Source organism: Cetorhinus maximus, chromosome 11 (assembly GCF_964194155.1).
Source record: "Cetorhinus maximus chromosome 11, sCetMax3.hap1.1, whole genome shotgun sequence".
Taxonomy (NCBI): Eukaryota; Metazoa; Chordata; class Chondrichthyes; order Lamniformes; family Cetorhinidae; genus Cetorhinus; species Cetorhinus maximus.
The window spans coordinates 31,292,799-31,308,675 of record NC_135889.1 but is presented as its reverse complement, the minus strand read 5'-3'; the positions used below and the strand labels follow the sequence as shown (position 1 = coordinate 31,308,675).

Here is a 15,877-nt window from a genome sequence, read left to right as displayed (position 1 = left end):
TAAAAAACTAATTGATATCATTAATGGACCTGACCGTCCAACCTTAAGGTTGGCGGGCAGGCCCAGAGCCCTGGTGGGCTTCTGAAAAAGCATGAAACCTCATCCATGGGCAGGATGAGGTTTCATGAGTGAGTTAAAAATCTCAGAATATTTCAAAATAAAAGTTATGGACATGTCCCAACTCATGTGACAGTGTCACATCAGGGGACATGACAGCGAAATTTTTTTCTCATGTTTATTTGAAGTTTCAAATCTGAGCCGATCTCCCTGAGGCAGCACTTTGCCTCAGGGAGATCTGTGCGCTGTTTCGCGCGCGTGTGCGAAAGAGTGCACTTCTGGCTGAGGGAGTCCCCCCCACCCGCACAGGGAGCACATAGTGCTTCCTGGCAGACATCTCACTGGGTGGGCCTTAATTGGCCCGCCCACGTAAAATGGCGGCGCGCCCCCGACTGGGTGCCGATCGGGAATCCACCCGCCCGCCCCCGCTCCCACACGTCCCCCCGATGGGGGGAAAATGTTGCCCAAAGTGTTTATTGGTAATACATAACTATATTCATGTGTACAAAGTATGGCTGAGCCTAGGAGCTAACTCCATGCTTGCTTCTACACAAGTATCTGGGCCATGTCTGCTTTGTGTCCTAACCTGTCTGCTCTGTGTCCAGGTCATTTGTAACGTGACTCCTTACTGTGGGCCATACTGTTCTCCAGTCCCACATTAACCCTTGCTATGCCAAATACCCTTATTAGTTACTGGATAACTATTCTCCTAAGAGAGTTGAACCATCCAAAATCTCCAATTTAAATCGGAGTTTCAGACAGTTCCAGGTGCAGGGTAATTGCCGATTGGAAGTTGAAACTTGCAAGGCAATTCTCATGCACTCCTTGCATGGGGACTTCCGGGAGGGTTCCCCCAGCGCATCTTCCAGGATACCTTCAGGGCGCAACCGGCCCACCCAGGGAATGGAACAGCTGGGCCATTGTGTTGTCTGCTCATTAATGTGATTGCAGCATGTAGGCAGTACTGAGTGCATTGTTGAATGGCTGCACACCCTGTCGCATGGTCACATGCCAATTGCACCTTTGGGGTTTTGGTTGAGATGTGGTACTCGCAAGGGCATGTGCTACCTGCACATTGGGGTAGAGCAGCATCCTGGCTAATCCACCTCTCTTCCTGCTTCCCTCTGTTTACAGAGTAGATAATAAAGCCCCCTCTCCTGGCGTACATGGCTTCTGTGACAGCCCAGATGCATTGATGGACGCGAATTGCAATATGTTGGCTAAGTTGCCTCTTCCAAGCTGGAAAAATCTGCTGGCTTAAAATTTCAGAGTCACAGTCACCTTGACAGCCACTGGCTGTGCTAATCTTACCCTGCTGTAAGGCCACAGGTCCAATGGCACAGTTTATGGCACTATATTGCTTATGTTACTGAACCAGTAAACCAGAGGCCTCAACTAATAAACTGGAGATATGAGCTCAAACCTCACAAACCAGCTGGGAAATTTAAATTCAGTTACTTAAAAAATATGGAATTATAAAGCTTGAGTTAATAATAATAATCATGAAAGTAACAGATTGTCGTAAAAAAACTGCTGGATCCTGGTCACTAGTTTAGCTGGACTAATGGATCCGCTTGTTTCGGGATGGCTGAGTTGGTACCATAGACAGAGTAGGTCAGCAGACAGTTCTCATGTAGAACACATTCTATTTATTTACAAAGGAACTCAGCAGCTACACTTATGTGCTTACAACTCAAACTCTGTCTCTACATTACAAACTCAAATTCTAGGCTTCTCCTACTGACTACTAATTACTAAGGTAGCCCATGTTACTCTACTATTGGTTACAAAGATCATGTGATCTTCCATTATAGCATTCTTCTTAATGGTATATTACACATCAGATTACCACAAAAAACATCAGGTTCACTAATGTACTTCAGTGAAGAAAATCTGTCCTTACCTGGTCTGGCCTGGCCTGCCTTGCTAGTGAAAATTACATCCAGAAAACTTGGGCTGAGTGAAACCATTTTCAAAGCATACTGGAATTTTTGACTTAGCGTGGTGGGGAAAGTTGAGCACACTGGAGAGCTGGGAGCAACTTTGTAATTATTCCTATAATGCTACATATCTGCCAGAAATGTGGTACACAGCAAAATAAGGCGTATTTGATTGCATTAGTCAGTTCATGCAGAAGTACCTTTTTTTAAATTGGTGTCCCCTGGTTCTCCACCCTTCCGCCAATGGGAACAGTTTCTCAACTCTCTCTAAACTCCTCATGATTTTGGACATCTCTATCAACTCTCCTCTCAACCATCTCTTTAAGCAGAACAGTCCCAGCTTCTCCAATCTATCCAGGTAACTAAAGTCCCTCATCCTCATGAGTCCTTTCTGCACCCTCTCTAATGTCTTCACATCCTTCCTATGGTGTCCAGAACTGGACAGAGTACTTCAGTTGAAGCTGAACTAGTGTTTTATAAAGGTTTATCATACCTTCCTCATTTTTATATTCAATGTGCATATTTATAAAGCCCAGGATCCCCTATTATTTATTAACCATTTTATCAACATGCCCTGCCATCTTCAATTATTTGTGCACATATATTCCAGGACCCTCTGCTCCTGCACCTCCTCATATCAAATGCCTTTTGGATGTCCATGTACACCACTTCAACCTCATTAATGTCGTCATTCCTCTCTAGCACCTCATCAAAAAATTCAAGCAAGTTAGTCGAACAAGATTTACCCTTAGCAAATCTGTGCTGGCTTTCCTTCATTAATCCGCATTTGCCCAAGTGGTTATTTAATTTTGTCACAAATTATCATCTCTAAAAGCTTTTGCACCACTGGAGTTAAACTGACTGGCCTGTCATTGCTAGGCTTCTCCTTACAGCCTTTTCTGAACGAATGTTTAACAGCTGCAATTCTGCAGTCCTGGCACCACCCCAGTGTCTAAGGAGGAATGGAAGATTATGGCCAATGCCGTCACAATTTCCACCCTTGCTTCCTTCAGTATTCTTGGATGTATTCTTCTAGCCCTGATGATTTAAGAACTTTAAGTCTATCTAATGCCTCCTATTTATAAATTTTTCACTCATCGAATGTGTCAACTATCTTCTCTTTCACTGTGACCTGAGTAGCATCTTCATCCCAAAGTAAAGACAGAAGCAAAGTATTCATTTATTATCTCAGCCATATCCCTGTCCTCTATGTGTAAAACCCCTTTCAGGTCCCTAATTGGCCCCACGCCCCCTTTTAGCACCTTTTTTACTATTTATATGCCTCTGGATTCCCATTTATGTTGGCTGCCAGTTTCTTCTAATGCTTTCTTTTTCCTTCTCTTGTTTTTTCACTTCCCCTTTGCACATTTTATATTCAGTCCAGTGCTCAACTATATTATCCACCATTGCATTAACAACCATTTAACCAGCTGTCATATGCACCCTTTTTCAGCTTCACCTTACTTTCTATCTCTTTTGTCATCCAGGGAGTTCTGAATCTGCCAGCCCCACCTTTCCCCCTCATGGGAATATACCTTGACTGTACCTGAACTCTCTCCTCTTTAAAGACAGCCAATTGTCCTATTACAATTTTACCTTCCAATCTTTGATTCCAATTTACCTGCACCAGATCCACTGTCAAAACATTGAGGTTTGCCCTCCCCAATTAATTATTTTTACTCTGGAGTGCTCCTTGTCCTTTTCCATTAAAAAAACTTTGATTTTTTAATGCTATGATTGGATAATTAAAGTCCCCAAATATATATTGTATAATTCTTGCACACCTCTGTAATTTCATTGCAAATTTGCTCCTCCTTTTCTTTCCCACTAGTTGGTGACCATTTGAATACACCCAGGAATTTAATGGTACCTCTGTTGTTTCTCAGTTCTACCTAAATAGATTCAGTCCTTGGCCCATCTGGGACATCCTCTCCCTCCAGCACTGCAATATTCTCCTTAATCAATATTGCTACCCCCTCCTCCTTTCTTTCCTTCACTATCTTGCCTGAACACCTTGTATCCAGGAATATTTAGTACTCTGAGTCCTTCACTTTTTGGGCCTGGTCTCCATTATCACCAAAACATGTTTCCATGTGGTTATCTGTGCCTGCAGCTCACCAGCCTTATTTACCACACTCTTGTATTCACATACATGCATAGTAAACCTAAGTTAGAACCTATTACATTCCCTCTCTCTTTGACCCCACCTAATACCTTACTATCGCCTAATCTGGTGATATCCCAATTCTCTGTGCACCTTGTTTATCCTCTCCAATATTGCCCCCTGATCTCCAAACCCCTGCTGAGTTATTTTAAACCCTCCCCAATAGCACTAGCAAATAACCTTGCAAGGACATTGGTCCTGGCTCTGTTCAGGTGCAATGTGTCTGGCCCGTACATGTCACATCTGTCCCAGAGTCAATTCCACTGTCCCAGGATACTGAAGTGCACTTTCCTGCATCATCTCCCCAGCCACACATTCACCTTCTCTATTCTCTTATTTCTATGCTCATCTGTATGTGGTATAGGAAGTAATCTGGAGATTATTACCTTTGAAGTCTAGCTGGGGCTGAACTAGGTTTAGCATAACTTCTTGCTTTTTGTACTCTATGCCTCTTTATAAAGCCTAGGGTCCCATACGCTTCGTTAACTTCTTTATTATCTTGTCCTATCATCTTCAAATATTTGAGCACAAATACCCCATTTCTCTCTGCTCTTCCATCCCCTTTAAAATTGTACAATTTAATGTGTATTGTCTCTCCTCATTCTTCCCACATTACCTCACACTCTTTTGGATTGAATTTTATCTGCCATGTGCCTATTCCATCTTGTCCTTCTCCATATGTATAAACAGAAAATGGATAGATATTTAAAACAGAAGAACAAGCAACAATAGATATTATAAAATGAAACAAAATAAGGGCAGAGAAATAGGATTAAGCTGGATAACTCAGCACAGTTACCATTAAATTCCTGGGTGTATTCAAATGGTCACCAACTAGTGGGAAAGAAAAGGAGGAGCAAATTTGCAATGAAATTACAGAGGTGTGCAAGAATTATACAATATATATTTGGGGACTTTAATTATCCAATCATAGCATTAAAAAATCAAAGTTTTTTTAATGGAAAAGGACAAGGAGCAATCCAGAGTAAACCAGCACACACAGGATGAGGCAAATGAGCTTTTTCTGTGCGCTAGTTTCTAGAATTCTATTATTCTATCACCCAGTTGTCACTCTCCACATGGATGGAGTTACACCAGCTGATGGCACCACTCCGCTCAAAGTGCCGACCCTGGAAAATTCTGCCCTTATATTAAAAAAAGCGATGAAATGCATTGATATGCTTGGAAAGTTTTGGGAACAAAATATCCCATGTAAAGACTTTCTCTCCCCTTCTAAAATCAATGCCAGAAAAGCAGTTGACTGCATGTGACATGGTTTGGCGTTTTGTAAGGTAGCATAGGACAGCACACCAAAAAAGAACCTTTGTTATTTTATAACTGAGAAGCTTAACATCAACAAAAGATTTAGTGATGTGAATGGCATTGCTTGTACAACATTTCTGTGTTTCACCATTATGAAAGATCCAAGATTTTTTTACTTGCTGTATTTTTTGAGTAAGACCATACAAATTAATACTGTGCATATCTCAAATAATTCAGATGTAATACTGCATACCGTGTTGGTTAGATCTGTACAGGAAACATTTGGGATTAAGCTACTGCTTTGCAGGTTTGCTTCCTATTTTCCAACCTGGCACTCTCTCATCTCTACATCCCCACTGTGTTGAATTAAAAACTCATAACTCATTCCCTATCTAAATTATTCTTTGCCAATATCTCATAACTGGAATTTTTCACTTCCTCAATGTACCCACCCCACTCCCCATGAGGTGCTACGAAAATGCAAATATTGATAGTAATGGTTATCTTCATTAAACTTCAACATTTGTAGCTATTTTTAAATCCAAGCTTCCACTGTCAACTGTGGCTCAGTACACTAAGTGTTGAAAATATTTGCAACTCTGTTGCTATCTATTTATATCACGTTAACCACATTTACTCTGCCAACTGTGTTTTCCCTGCCAGTGACAAAAATTGTGTCAACAGCATTAATCATAGCTCTCTTGATTGAAACATGACCTTGTGCTGTTTGTGTTTGGCTGACCCAATTATAAAAATGGTGTTCTCCAATAACTATGCCAGTCACATTTAGGTCAGTTTCAGATTCACTGCCAAACATGTGCACTACGCTTTCATTGACTGTTAATGAATCAATTCATTGTTGCCAAGTGATAACCTGCCAACCATATGATTGTTTAAAACATGATTGCCATGCCAATGGCTGTCCTCATATCAACTATTAAAAAATGAATGCATACGAAATCTTTATATTCCTACCTAGTAGATTGTGCTTCCCATACAGTTACTTACCAACCACACAATCCTTTCTCCCTGTGACAAGGATAAGGGCACAGTCTGCACATAACTCACAGCCCTTTTAGCAGGGCTTTGTGATCAGCCAGCAGGTATGTAATTCAAATAGAGTTTCACACGTTAGCTTTCTCCTGCAATATCACACTTCAGCTTTGTGCCATGTTGCCTCCAGTGACTGAGAATTAATGGCTCCACATTTACTAACTGGGACATTAGGTTGGAAATTGTGTAAAAATGGCTGGCTATTGTCAAGCTTCCATTCAAAATTGCCCAGCTGGGAACTAAGTGATCTTTTGCCAATGATGCCAGATTATCTACTTACTGTCTCTAATGTTACTTGGAATCTTTAACTTTCCCTTTTGCTTCTCACAACCACCAGTTAAACATACATATCCAATTTTCAGTGAGTCAACTCTTGATAATCTACTTCGGAATCAAAAATCCTAAATCGAGTTCACAAGGTATCTTACCTACTTTCTTACCTACACAGAAATTATCCTTTTGCAGTTTGCAATATTGAGGGGAAAAAACAGAAACCTCCTCCACAACAGAGACCATGGCACACATGCCCTCATGGATCTCCGCCAGATCCTCCCGCATATTCTGCTGGACATCCAGCATCTGCCACCTAATGGATGACTCCAGAGGCTAATCACCTGCCTTTGGCTCAGCATTGACCTGGTCTCCAGCAGTCCTTTGACTGCTGGCGCCCTGGGAACTCTCTGCCTCCGCCTGCACCTCAAGCGAGTGTGAAATGCCCTTACCACTGCGTACCGACATTCTAGCTGAAGATCTAACATGCACCAAGGTGCTGGTATCTGCACTGGTGCCTGCTTCAGACAGCAGGTGTGGCGCAGGTGCAGCTGAAGCTCTGTGGTCCTCTGGCATCAGGGGTGACTCTTCAGGGTCCTGCGAATGAGTGCCTTCTGGCGAATCTAAGGGAGAACAGTAACATGTCACTAGTTTAAGTCATTACACTGTCACTGTGCATGCCAGGTGCCCTAGTGACACAATGGAGACCTGCATCACAGTGCCATCATCTCTCAATGACCAATAGGGAATTCAGATTTAAGGCTCCCATTAATGATGAGACTACACAAGAATGTTTGCGCAATCTGAAACTCTCACTTCTGTGCTCTGCACTCTTACCCTTGTTTGACACCCCGGCCTCTCCACGACCGGCTGAATGAGTGGTGTGGTGGCTGTCCAGCTCCAAGGTGTCCTGCTCAAATCTGGTCAATATTAGGAGATTTGGGGGGCCTCTGCCTGTCTGTGACCTCTCAATGTTGTTATAGCTTGTCTCCTCCTGAAAGGAGAGAGGAGCATTGATTCGTCCACTCTCTACCTGCAGCGGTATTGCAGCTTGGCCAATCCCATCTGAGGAGCACCTTGCAGGGCACATCCAAGTGGTGGCCTCGAGCCGCAAGTCTCTCAGTCCAAGCAGCCAGGGCTCACCCCTTTGGCCAACTCTGGCATCATTGACAGTTGGCACTCAGACCCTGAGCTCCACGGGGGGGATGGCCAGACATTAACACTTCAACTTCAAGCCAACACATACTCACCCTTCCCGAGCACAGCAGGTCATTGAACCTTTTGCAACACTGCACCCATGTGCGTCACACAACGTTGTGGCTGCTGACCTCAGCTGACACCTCCTCCCAAGCCTTTTTTATCTGATGCGGTGGCCTCCTCCTTCCATCTCTGTGAACAAGGGCGTCCCTCCTGACAGCCACCTATCCAAGAGAACCTCGAGGCACTCGTCTGAAAACCAGGGGGCCGAGTGCCCACTGACCTGCCCTCCCGTCTAGCATCTCCAGTTGCTGTTGAGCTTCATTCTCCAGAACGCAGAATATATGATTCTTCCCTGGAAGCCTTCAAGGAGCTGCCTGTGCGATTTATAAACTGCCTGCCGGGTCGCTATTAGACCCAGTGCCCAACAGGCCCCTGCCTCTGCCCAGCCCTTCCTGGCCATTGAGAAGATGCGTTTCATGCTGGGCAGGCCTTAATTGGCCAGCCAGTGTGAAACTGCAGTCATGGGCCAATCGTTCCCGAGCCCACCAATCGCACACACACGCCAAGGGTAAAATGCAGGCCTAGGATGTTGGATATAATTAAGTCAAATGCAGAAAGGCCTCAATACGCCTCAATGCTAGAGTTAATCACTGCATTCAGATGCAAAAAAAATCCCATCTGTCAACTAAGTGATGAACCTAAAATTTTAGTATAATTCACAGATTTTAGAACACCAATATTTTAATTTGATTTAATTAGTTATACAAACTGATGTACCTCTATAACATATAAATGAAATAGCCTCAAACATAGGATTGCACTTATGCTAATAACTTTTTTCTAGCCATCTTTGCGTTGTAGGAAAGTGACATTTTCGATATTCCTGCAGAACTCTGGAAAATGCAGAGTTAATGCAAAGAACCAAGAGTGCTTCAAAACAGTACTGTGAGCACTAAAGTTTCTTTCACAGCTTACCAACTCATCCACATCAGCAGCTAAAGCTAGGCACACCCAGGCTTGACAAGTTGAATGGATGGTTATTTTAAGGTAAGAAAAGCCTAAAATGACTCGAGGCATTCTTAGTTTCTGCTGTCTTGGGCTATTATTTAAACCCAGACAAAATAAAATGAGTTTTCACAATTAGACATGTGAGTGACCTGATCCTTATTCAGATTGTCCTGCCATAATTATTTAAAGCCAAAGTATAATGTTTTGTATTTAATGAACAGATCTGGCTTTCTTAAATAATTAAAAGTGTGCTCATTTTAAATGTGCTTCAAAATAAGGGAGTCTTTGCCATGAGGTTAACCTGTGTATAAATAAATGGTACTGAAGGTGTTGACCCTGGGAATCAAATATATAACAGATGGTGCTTTTAGCACAAAAGACAGAAAAACCAGAGAAAAGATAAGTAGTGAATTTTCTATAAAGGTTGTACAGGAGTTCAGGGAATGTTAAGAACTCTACCAGACAGAGATAGGCAAATAATCCAATGTACTACTTGTTTATAAGCGTTAAGCTCCTGAGAACAGAAAAAAGTTTATTGCTATCAAGAGAGAATAAACATTGGAAGAAAACTGAATTTCATCATGCTGACAGACCAGAGGGAGATCTGAATGGCCCTGAGGGAAATATGCTCACCAACAATATTGCATCATCTCAGAAGTACAGCTTGTATATGACCTGGAAATTATCGTTAAAGATATGATCTTATCAGCAATAAGCTGAACTAAATGGACTTTAAATTATCCAACAGACCTGTTGTTCAGAGATATTAACTTGTCTGCAAGATATGAAGCCGAATCTAAACTAACCTTGTTGTTATTATGTCAACCTTGGATGTTGAGTATATTTTCAACTGAAACTGATGGTAAGTTACTGTGACATACATGGACTGCCTTTGTAACCTCATATATTAAATCCATCAGTTAATAATAACTGTTATTTATTTATTTAGTGAATGCAAATCCCCAAAGCCAAGCGATAGCCTCCTCATTTGTTGAGTTTAAGGTGATTAGTCCACCATTAGTCTGTAGACGGAACACTCTTCGATAATGTGCAACATTGTTTGTGTCTTTCCATAAGTACATGAGGGGTTTGTATTGAGGTGAAGATTGACTGCACAAGGGCCCTGGTCTGTCCTGAACCTGTTCAGCATAGCATTCCATTCAACAAATGGGGTTTGTCACCAGGAACTTGTTAATGACTTCCCATGTTTCCCACTCCTTGCTCCAAAGGATGTCTGCTGGTAGATCTTGCTCAGGAAGGGTGCTCCATATGGGGCACTGAGATGGAAGGTGGTCAGTAGGTAGGTTGAACAAATCCATCATAGGCTGAATTTTGTCCTCGTTAGGCGAGCGCGGCGGGTGGACCCGGAAACGGTCACGAAACCAACTGCTGCCCGCGATCGTGCCCAGACCACGATTTCAAGCTGATTGGCCAATTAACAGCCAGCTGGCGTAAAAGGCACATTCAGAGCCTCAGTGCTGCTGGGGTGGGGGCGGGAGGAGGGCTAGCACTGAAGTGTGCGCATGCACACGGGTAAGCGCACTGAAAGCTCCCTGAAGGCACAGAACTGCCTCAGGAAGCTGGATATTTAGAACAGTACAAATCAAGATTTAAAAAATAAAGTGAACATGTCCCCACTCATGTGACTCTGTCACATGAGCAGGGACATGTTTTATAAATGAGATTTAAATATTTTTATTGTATTTTTAATTCCTGTTATAAACCTTATCCCATCCGTGGATGAGGTTTCATAAAAAATCTAAAGGCCACTTGGCCTTTTCACCCGCCAACCAAACGACTAGACGTTTAATTGTTTAAGGGCCTAATAGGCCTCTTAATTGTCAGCGGTCGCACTGCCATCTCTCGTGCGCGCCCACCAAGTGAAATATTGCAAGAGTGCACGATGAAATCGGGACACTCGCCCAACGTCGTCGCGCACTATTTATTCTCGTTCGGGTCGGGCATGTGCCCGCCCGACGAGAGAAAAATTCTGATCCATGAAGTGATAAGTGAGGTGCAGCACAGATGCTTTAAATAAGCTTGTCGGCATTCGTCAGCCAGTAGATATGCAGCAGGGTAATGTTTGCAAGGACACAAATCATTGGACGGGTGTCAAGCGGCGCGTTCCAGTTCTGTTGGACATTGTTGCATTCAACTGAGTGTCAACAAGATGCGTGTGTGATGAATTTTGTCAGATAATGCACAGTACTCTGCTGCCGATTATGATAAGGCAAGTGCTGAGGTGTGGAGTACTTGGACAGCACCGCCCCATGTAGATGCAGCAAGTTTGGTTAGTAGGTTGTTTCTGGTTTTGACCTTTTGCTGCTGTTTTCTTCATATGTTCCCAGAAGGACAGAGTCCTATCTAGAGTCACTTGCAAGTATGTTTGGTTGGGACCATGCTTTAGTCTCTGACCATCTATGTGGATATGCAATTCTTTTTTGGCACTGGCATTGTGGAGGTGGAATACGCTGGATATGGTTTTAGAGGGATTTAGAAACATAGAAACATAGAAAACAGGAGCAGGAGTAGACCATTCGGCCCTTCGAGTCTGCTCCACCATTCATCATGATCATGGCTGATCATCCAATTGAATAGCCTGCTCCCACTTTCTCTCCATATCCTTTGATCCCTTTCGCTCCAAGAGCTATATCTAACTCCTCCTTGAAAACATACAATGTTTTGGCCTCAACTACTTTCACAGAATTCCACAGACTCATCACTCTCTGGGTGAGGAAATTTCTCCTCATCTCAGTCCTAAATGGTCTGCCCCGTATCCTCAGACTGTGGCTGCTGGTTCTGAATTCCATTTAACGTCAGACGCCATGTCCTGCAGTAGTCTGTCAACTTTGTAATGTCTTTGTTAACGATCTGGTCCAGAGTGCAGGAGGATGAAACTTGGGTGACACAAAAGCTGCCATCAACATACATGAACTTGCAGGACGTGGTTGTTGGCAGGTCATTTGTATATACATTGAACAGTGTTGAGGATAGCACTGAGCCTATAGTAGTCTGTTCACCTGTCTTCGCCATGCACTTCTCCCTTGCCTAAGGCGGACTCTGAATTATCTGTTATGAAGAAGTGTTTAAACAACTGCCCCAACCCAGGTAGTTTTAAGAGCAGGCCAGTGTGCCACATTGTATCATAGGCAGCTGTGAGGCCTTCAGATGGACAGCTGGTGGCGTAGTGGCATTGTCACTGGACTGGTAATCCAGAGACCCCAGGTAATGCTCTGGGACCTGGATTCAAATTGAATTCAATAAAAAATCTGGTCTTAAAAATATAATGATGACCATTGTTGATTTTTTAAAAAACCCATCTGGTTCACTTATGCCCTTTAGGGAAGGAAATCTGCTGTCCTTACCTGGTCTGGCCTACATGTGACTCCAGACCCATGACAATGTGGTTGACTCTTAAATGCACCCTGAAATGGCCTAGCAAATCACCCAGTTCTCAAGGGCAATTAGGGATGGACAACAGATGCTGACCTAGCCAGTGAAACCCATGAACAAATAAAAAAATGTTGATACCTTGAGTATTCCTACCGATTGATTTTAAGGTGCTGCTTATTCTATTAATATAAAGACTAATAAAGAAATGTTAGTTCATGATTTCATGGTCTGGCTTCCTTTTTAAAGATTTTGGCAGTGAGAGTTTAAGTTGTCTGCCCAATAGCATATAATTTTGCTAATAGGGGATTGATCATATGAGTGTTAATTTGGACTAGTTGATGCAAGATAGTTCAGGTGGGATAGCTAAGCAACTAGTTCTTCCCTAGACATGGATGCTGCATTCCTAGATGGTTCTTGAGGAATTGCAGTGAAATGCTTAAGAATTCATTTTGTGCCCTTGCAAAATTTATTGGTACACCAACCTCAATGTTTTTAAAACACAACTCTGCTTTTAGTCCTTCACAAAATAAGAATGCATAAACCTTATAGAATATTATTATCTTTATTACTTAATTACTGAGTAATTTCCAGCAACACAAATCTTTAATTAATGAATTAGAAATCCATTACACGGCGGAAGGATCCAATAGTTGGGCAGGTTGCTCCCCAGTCACCGTATCTCCTGTATTCACCGGGTCTCATGAAGTACTGTCGGCCTTTGTAGTTGGGATGTTCATAGAAGATCCAGTAACCGTCCATCACTTGGCAGGAGTGAATGTCACGGTAACGGAAACGATCATAGACAGATGGACAGTCATCCATGAATTCCATCATCTGTCCTCCAAAGTCAGGTCTCTCGTAAATCTTCATTCTGTAAGATCCTCCACTGGACTATAAAATTAACAAAATCATAAAATTAATGTAAAAATGTCATTTAATATACTAACAATGATTTTTCTTATTTGCAAATCTGCTGAATGTAAAATTCCTTTCCTAAAACACTATACAATAAAATCCACAATGACAACATAAACGGTTAGCTCTTGAAAATGCTAAAAATGTAAATAGGTAGAATCCATGGAAATAGAAATTCTAAAAATTGAATATTCCTGTAATTATTAATATGCTGTTGTTCTATCTATTGATAATTCTATACAATTTAACTTCTTTCTGAATAAAGAAAATTGTGACTTAACCTCTCACTCCAATCTGTTTTGATTACATATCTATTTTAGTTGTGAATAAAAATGCTGTCGATGTAAAGTCTGAATGCTTTTATTAATCATGTTATAAATTCCTGACTGCAACCCACAAATACTCTGGGAGTGTCTGTTATTTCTTATTTGCCTTCTGTTTCGAACAGGGACAGATAAAGGCGCATAGCTCGTCAGTGCTTTACTTTTACCTCTCTGTATCTACCTTCAATCGTAATCAATGATGCAAGCAGCTCCTTGCACAGTAAGTACTATGACAATCCTGTACATTATTGGTTATTGTGACATTCTGGGCAGTTTATTTCATATTAATAAGTTCCAATTAGATGCAATTTTAATTGGATGTTTGTGCTTCTACTTCAACTTTTAAAAAATAATTATATATAATTCCTTTATGAGCAAAATAATTAGCTGCTAATATATAATAATGTAGCGATTCTTAAAGCTAAGAGTAACTGATTACAGCTTGAAATCAAGCTTATCTCTTGACTACATGGTATGATATCTTTTCAGTTCACTCTTAAAATTAGATACTGTATATATTCAACTCTGTATATGTCCAGATATCATTCATGACAATCATTATGATGCAACATAAATTGTTGTTCCCTTTGAGATTTGGTATTCTTGCAATTCTGTCCTGATGAATGCAAGACAAAAAGCTTCAACACCATGTCTCGTTTCATCAATACTCAAAGACAATTTTGGCTACAGAAAGCAGAGAAAAGGACGCACAAGCTTGAAACTTACATATGGGTATGTCCGACATGACCTGATGTTGTCATTGAATCCCATCCAGCGCTGGTAGTTAGGATATTCCCCCTTGGTCAGAACATACTGGTATCCCATGTAATTGGGTTTCTCATACGCCACCCACCAGTCACTCTCAACACGGATAGAGTTACAGCGACTGAAGTAAGGGGACAGGTCAGCACAGTCAGTACTGCACTCATGGTGCCGACCCTGGAAGTTCCTGTCCTCGTAAAAGACGATCTGTATTGTTGCAGAAGAACAGAAAAAGATTTGATTTGTTTTGCTACCAACCAGAGCAGTTGTTTAAGCAAAAGAAGTCTTTGTTGTCCAGTAGTTGAGTAGGAGTGTTACTTCAATTTTCATATGGATTTCTAAATGAAAAAATTAGGGGTGTAAGCAAGTGTAGAGGCAGGAAATAGGAGAAGGGGAGGAAATAACAAAGTGAAAGGGCTGGAAGGCAGGAGAGAGTAAATGACAAATGACATGATGGTGCAAGGCAAAAAGTGATGGTAATGGGACAAGAAAAGAATCAAAAGATGGATCTAGACCAAGACCAAGTGTTCCACCTGTCACCATGCTCATGTTATTGTTGATCAACCATGAAGTGGCATTGATCATGGCAATGGACTATGCTATCATTCAAACTTTCCAATTCTCCTAGCTAGAGAAAACTGTATAGGAAGATCTTGTGGCACAGTGGTAGCCTCCCTACCTCTGGGCCAGAAGCTCTGGGTTCACAGTCCCTCTTAAGGACTTGATGGCCATAGGAAGTATGTTCACAATGTGGCCAAACAGGTTGATTATCAGCCTGTAAATCCTTCCAATATGCCTGATGGCAGGCAGTAAAAAATGGGACAGTTTCCTGGTCAGCCATACTGCAGAAGGCAACAGCAAACCACTGCAGCACTTTGCCATGCATAAGCATGGACCAATCCAATGGAAGTCCATGCTCGCCAACACCCTCTGAGGGCATAGTACCTGGAGGAGGAGAGAAGATTGTATTTTGGTGAACGTAAACCAAACATGTTGAGAGAATTTGAATCCTAAATATATATATATTTATAAATCAAAAGTTTAAAACCTTTATTTACCTTTCCCATGTTGAGCTCTCTGTCCTCAGCGACTCATGGATTCAGAGGTTTGCCTGTTTTATACTTGCCCTGGTCCGTTCAGTCAATAAAGAGCATTGACATTTAAATTAACTTTTATCTGAGTCAGCAAAATGCTGCTATATAGTATGTTCTATTTAGAAAAAATAACCTGACTCAAGAGGACAGTTTTTGTTTTCACTGCTGCCAGCTTTTATTTTACTGAATAGCAGTCTTCACAAATAGAAACACCAATGAAAGACTCGTAATCCCTGTATAAAGGCAACCAAAGTAGGTCTACAAATTAGCTAACATTACAAAGGTGGAGAATGCGTGGAAAACTCTAAAGTGCAAAAAACATGCAGTAATTGGTTTTACTCTTTGCAGGAATATCTTGGGAAATTAACTTCTTTTGATGGGAGAATTATATAATTGAGTGCAAAAACAACAAAACGATTGTCCAAATCCTGAAGA

At 41.7% G+C, this 15,877-nt stretch overlaps 1 protein-coding gene across 3 annotated transcripts in view; it reads right to left on the bottom strand.

Moving 5' to 3' along the window:
- Positions 1-15,518, bottom strand: part of LOC144686474 (gamma-crystallin S-1-like) — a 71,521-nt gene extending 56,003 nt beyond the window's left edge. The window contains exons 1-4 of one of the 3 annotated variants that reach the window (XM_078551735.1): positions 15,407-15,422; positions 15,028-15,293; positions 14,313-14,555; positions 12,892-13,239 (exon numbers count right to left, since the gene is read on the bottom strand). In XM_078551735.1, coding sequence (XP_078407861.1) covers positions 12,964-13,239; positions 14,313-14,555; positions 15,028-15,288 — 780 coding nt within the window. In that variant the 5' untranslated portion in view covers positions 15,289-15,293; positions 15,407-15,422 and the 3' untranslated portion in view covers positions 12,892-12,963. Of the gene's footprint in view, positions 1-12,891; positions 13,240-14,312; positions 14,556-15,027; positions 15,294-15,406 lie in introns of those variants that run through there. The other 2 variants (XM_078551737.1, XM_078551736.1) reach the window with 2 other exon arrangements.
- Positions 15,519-15,877: the final 359 nt, after the last annotated feature.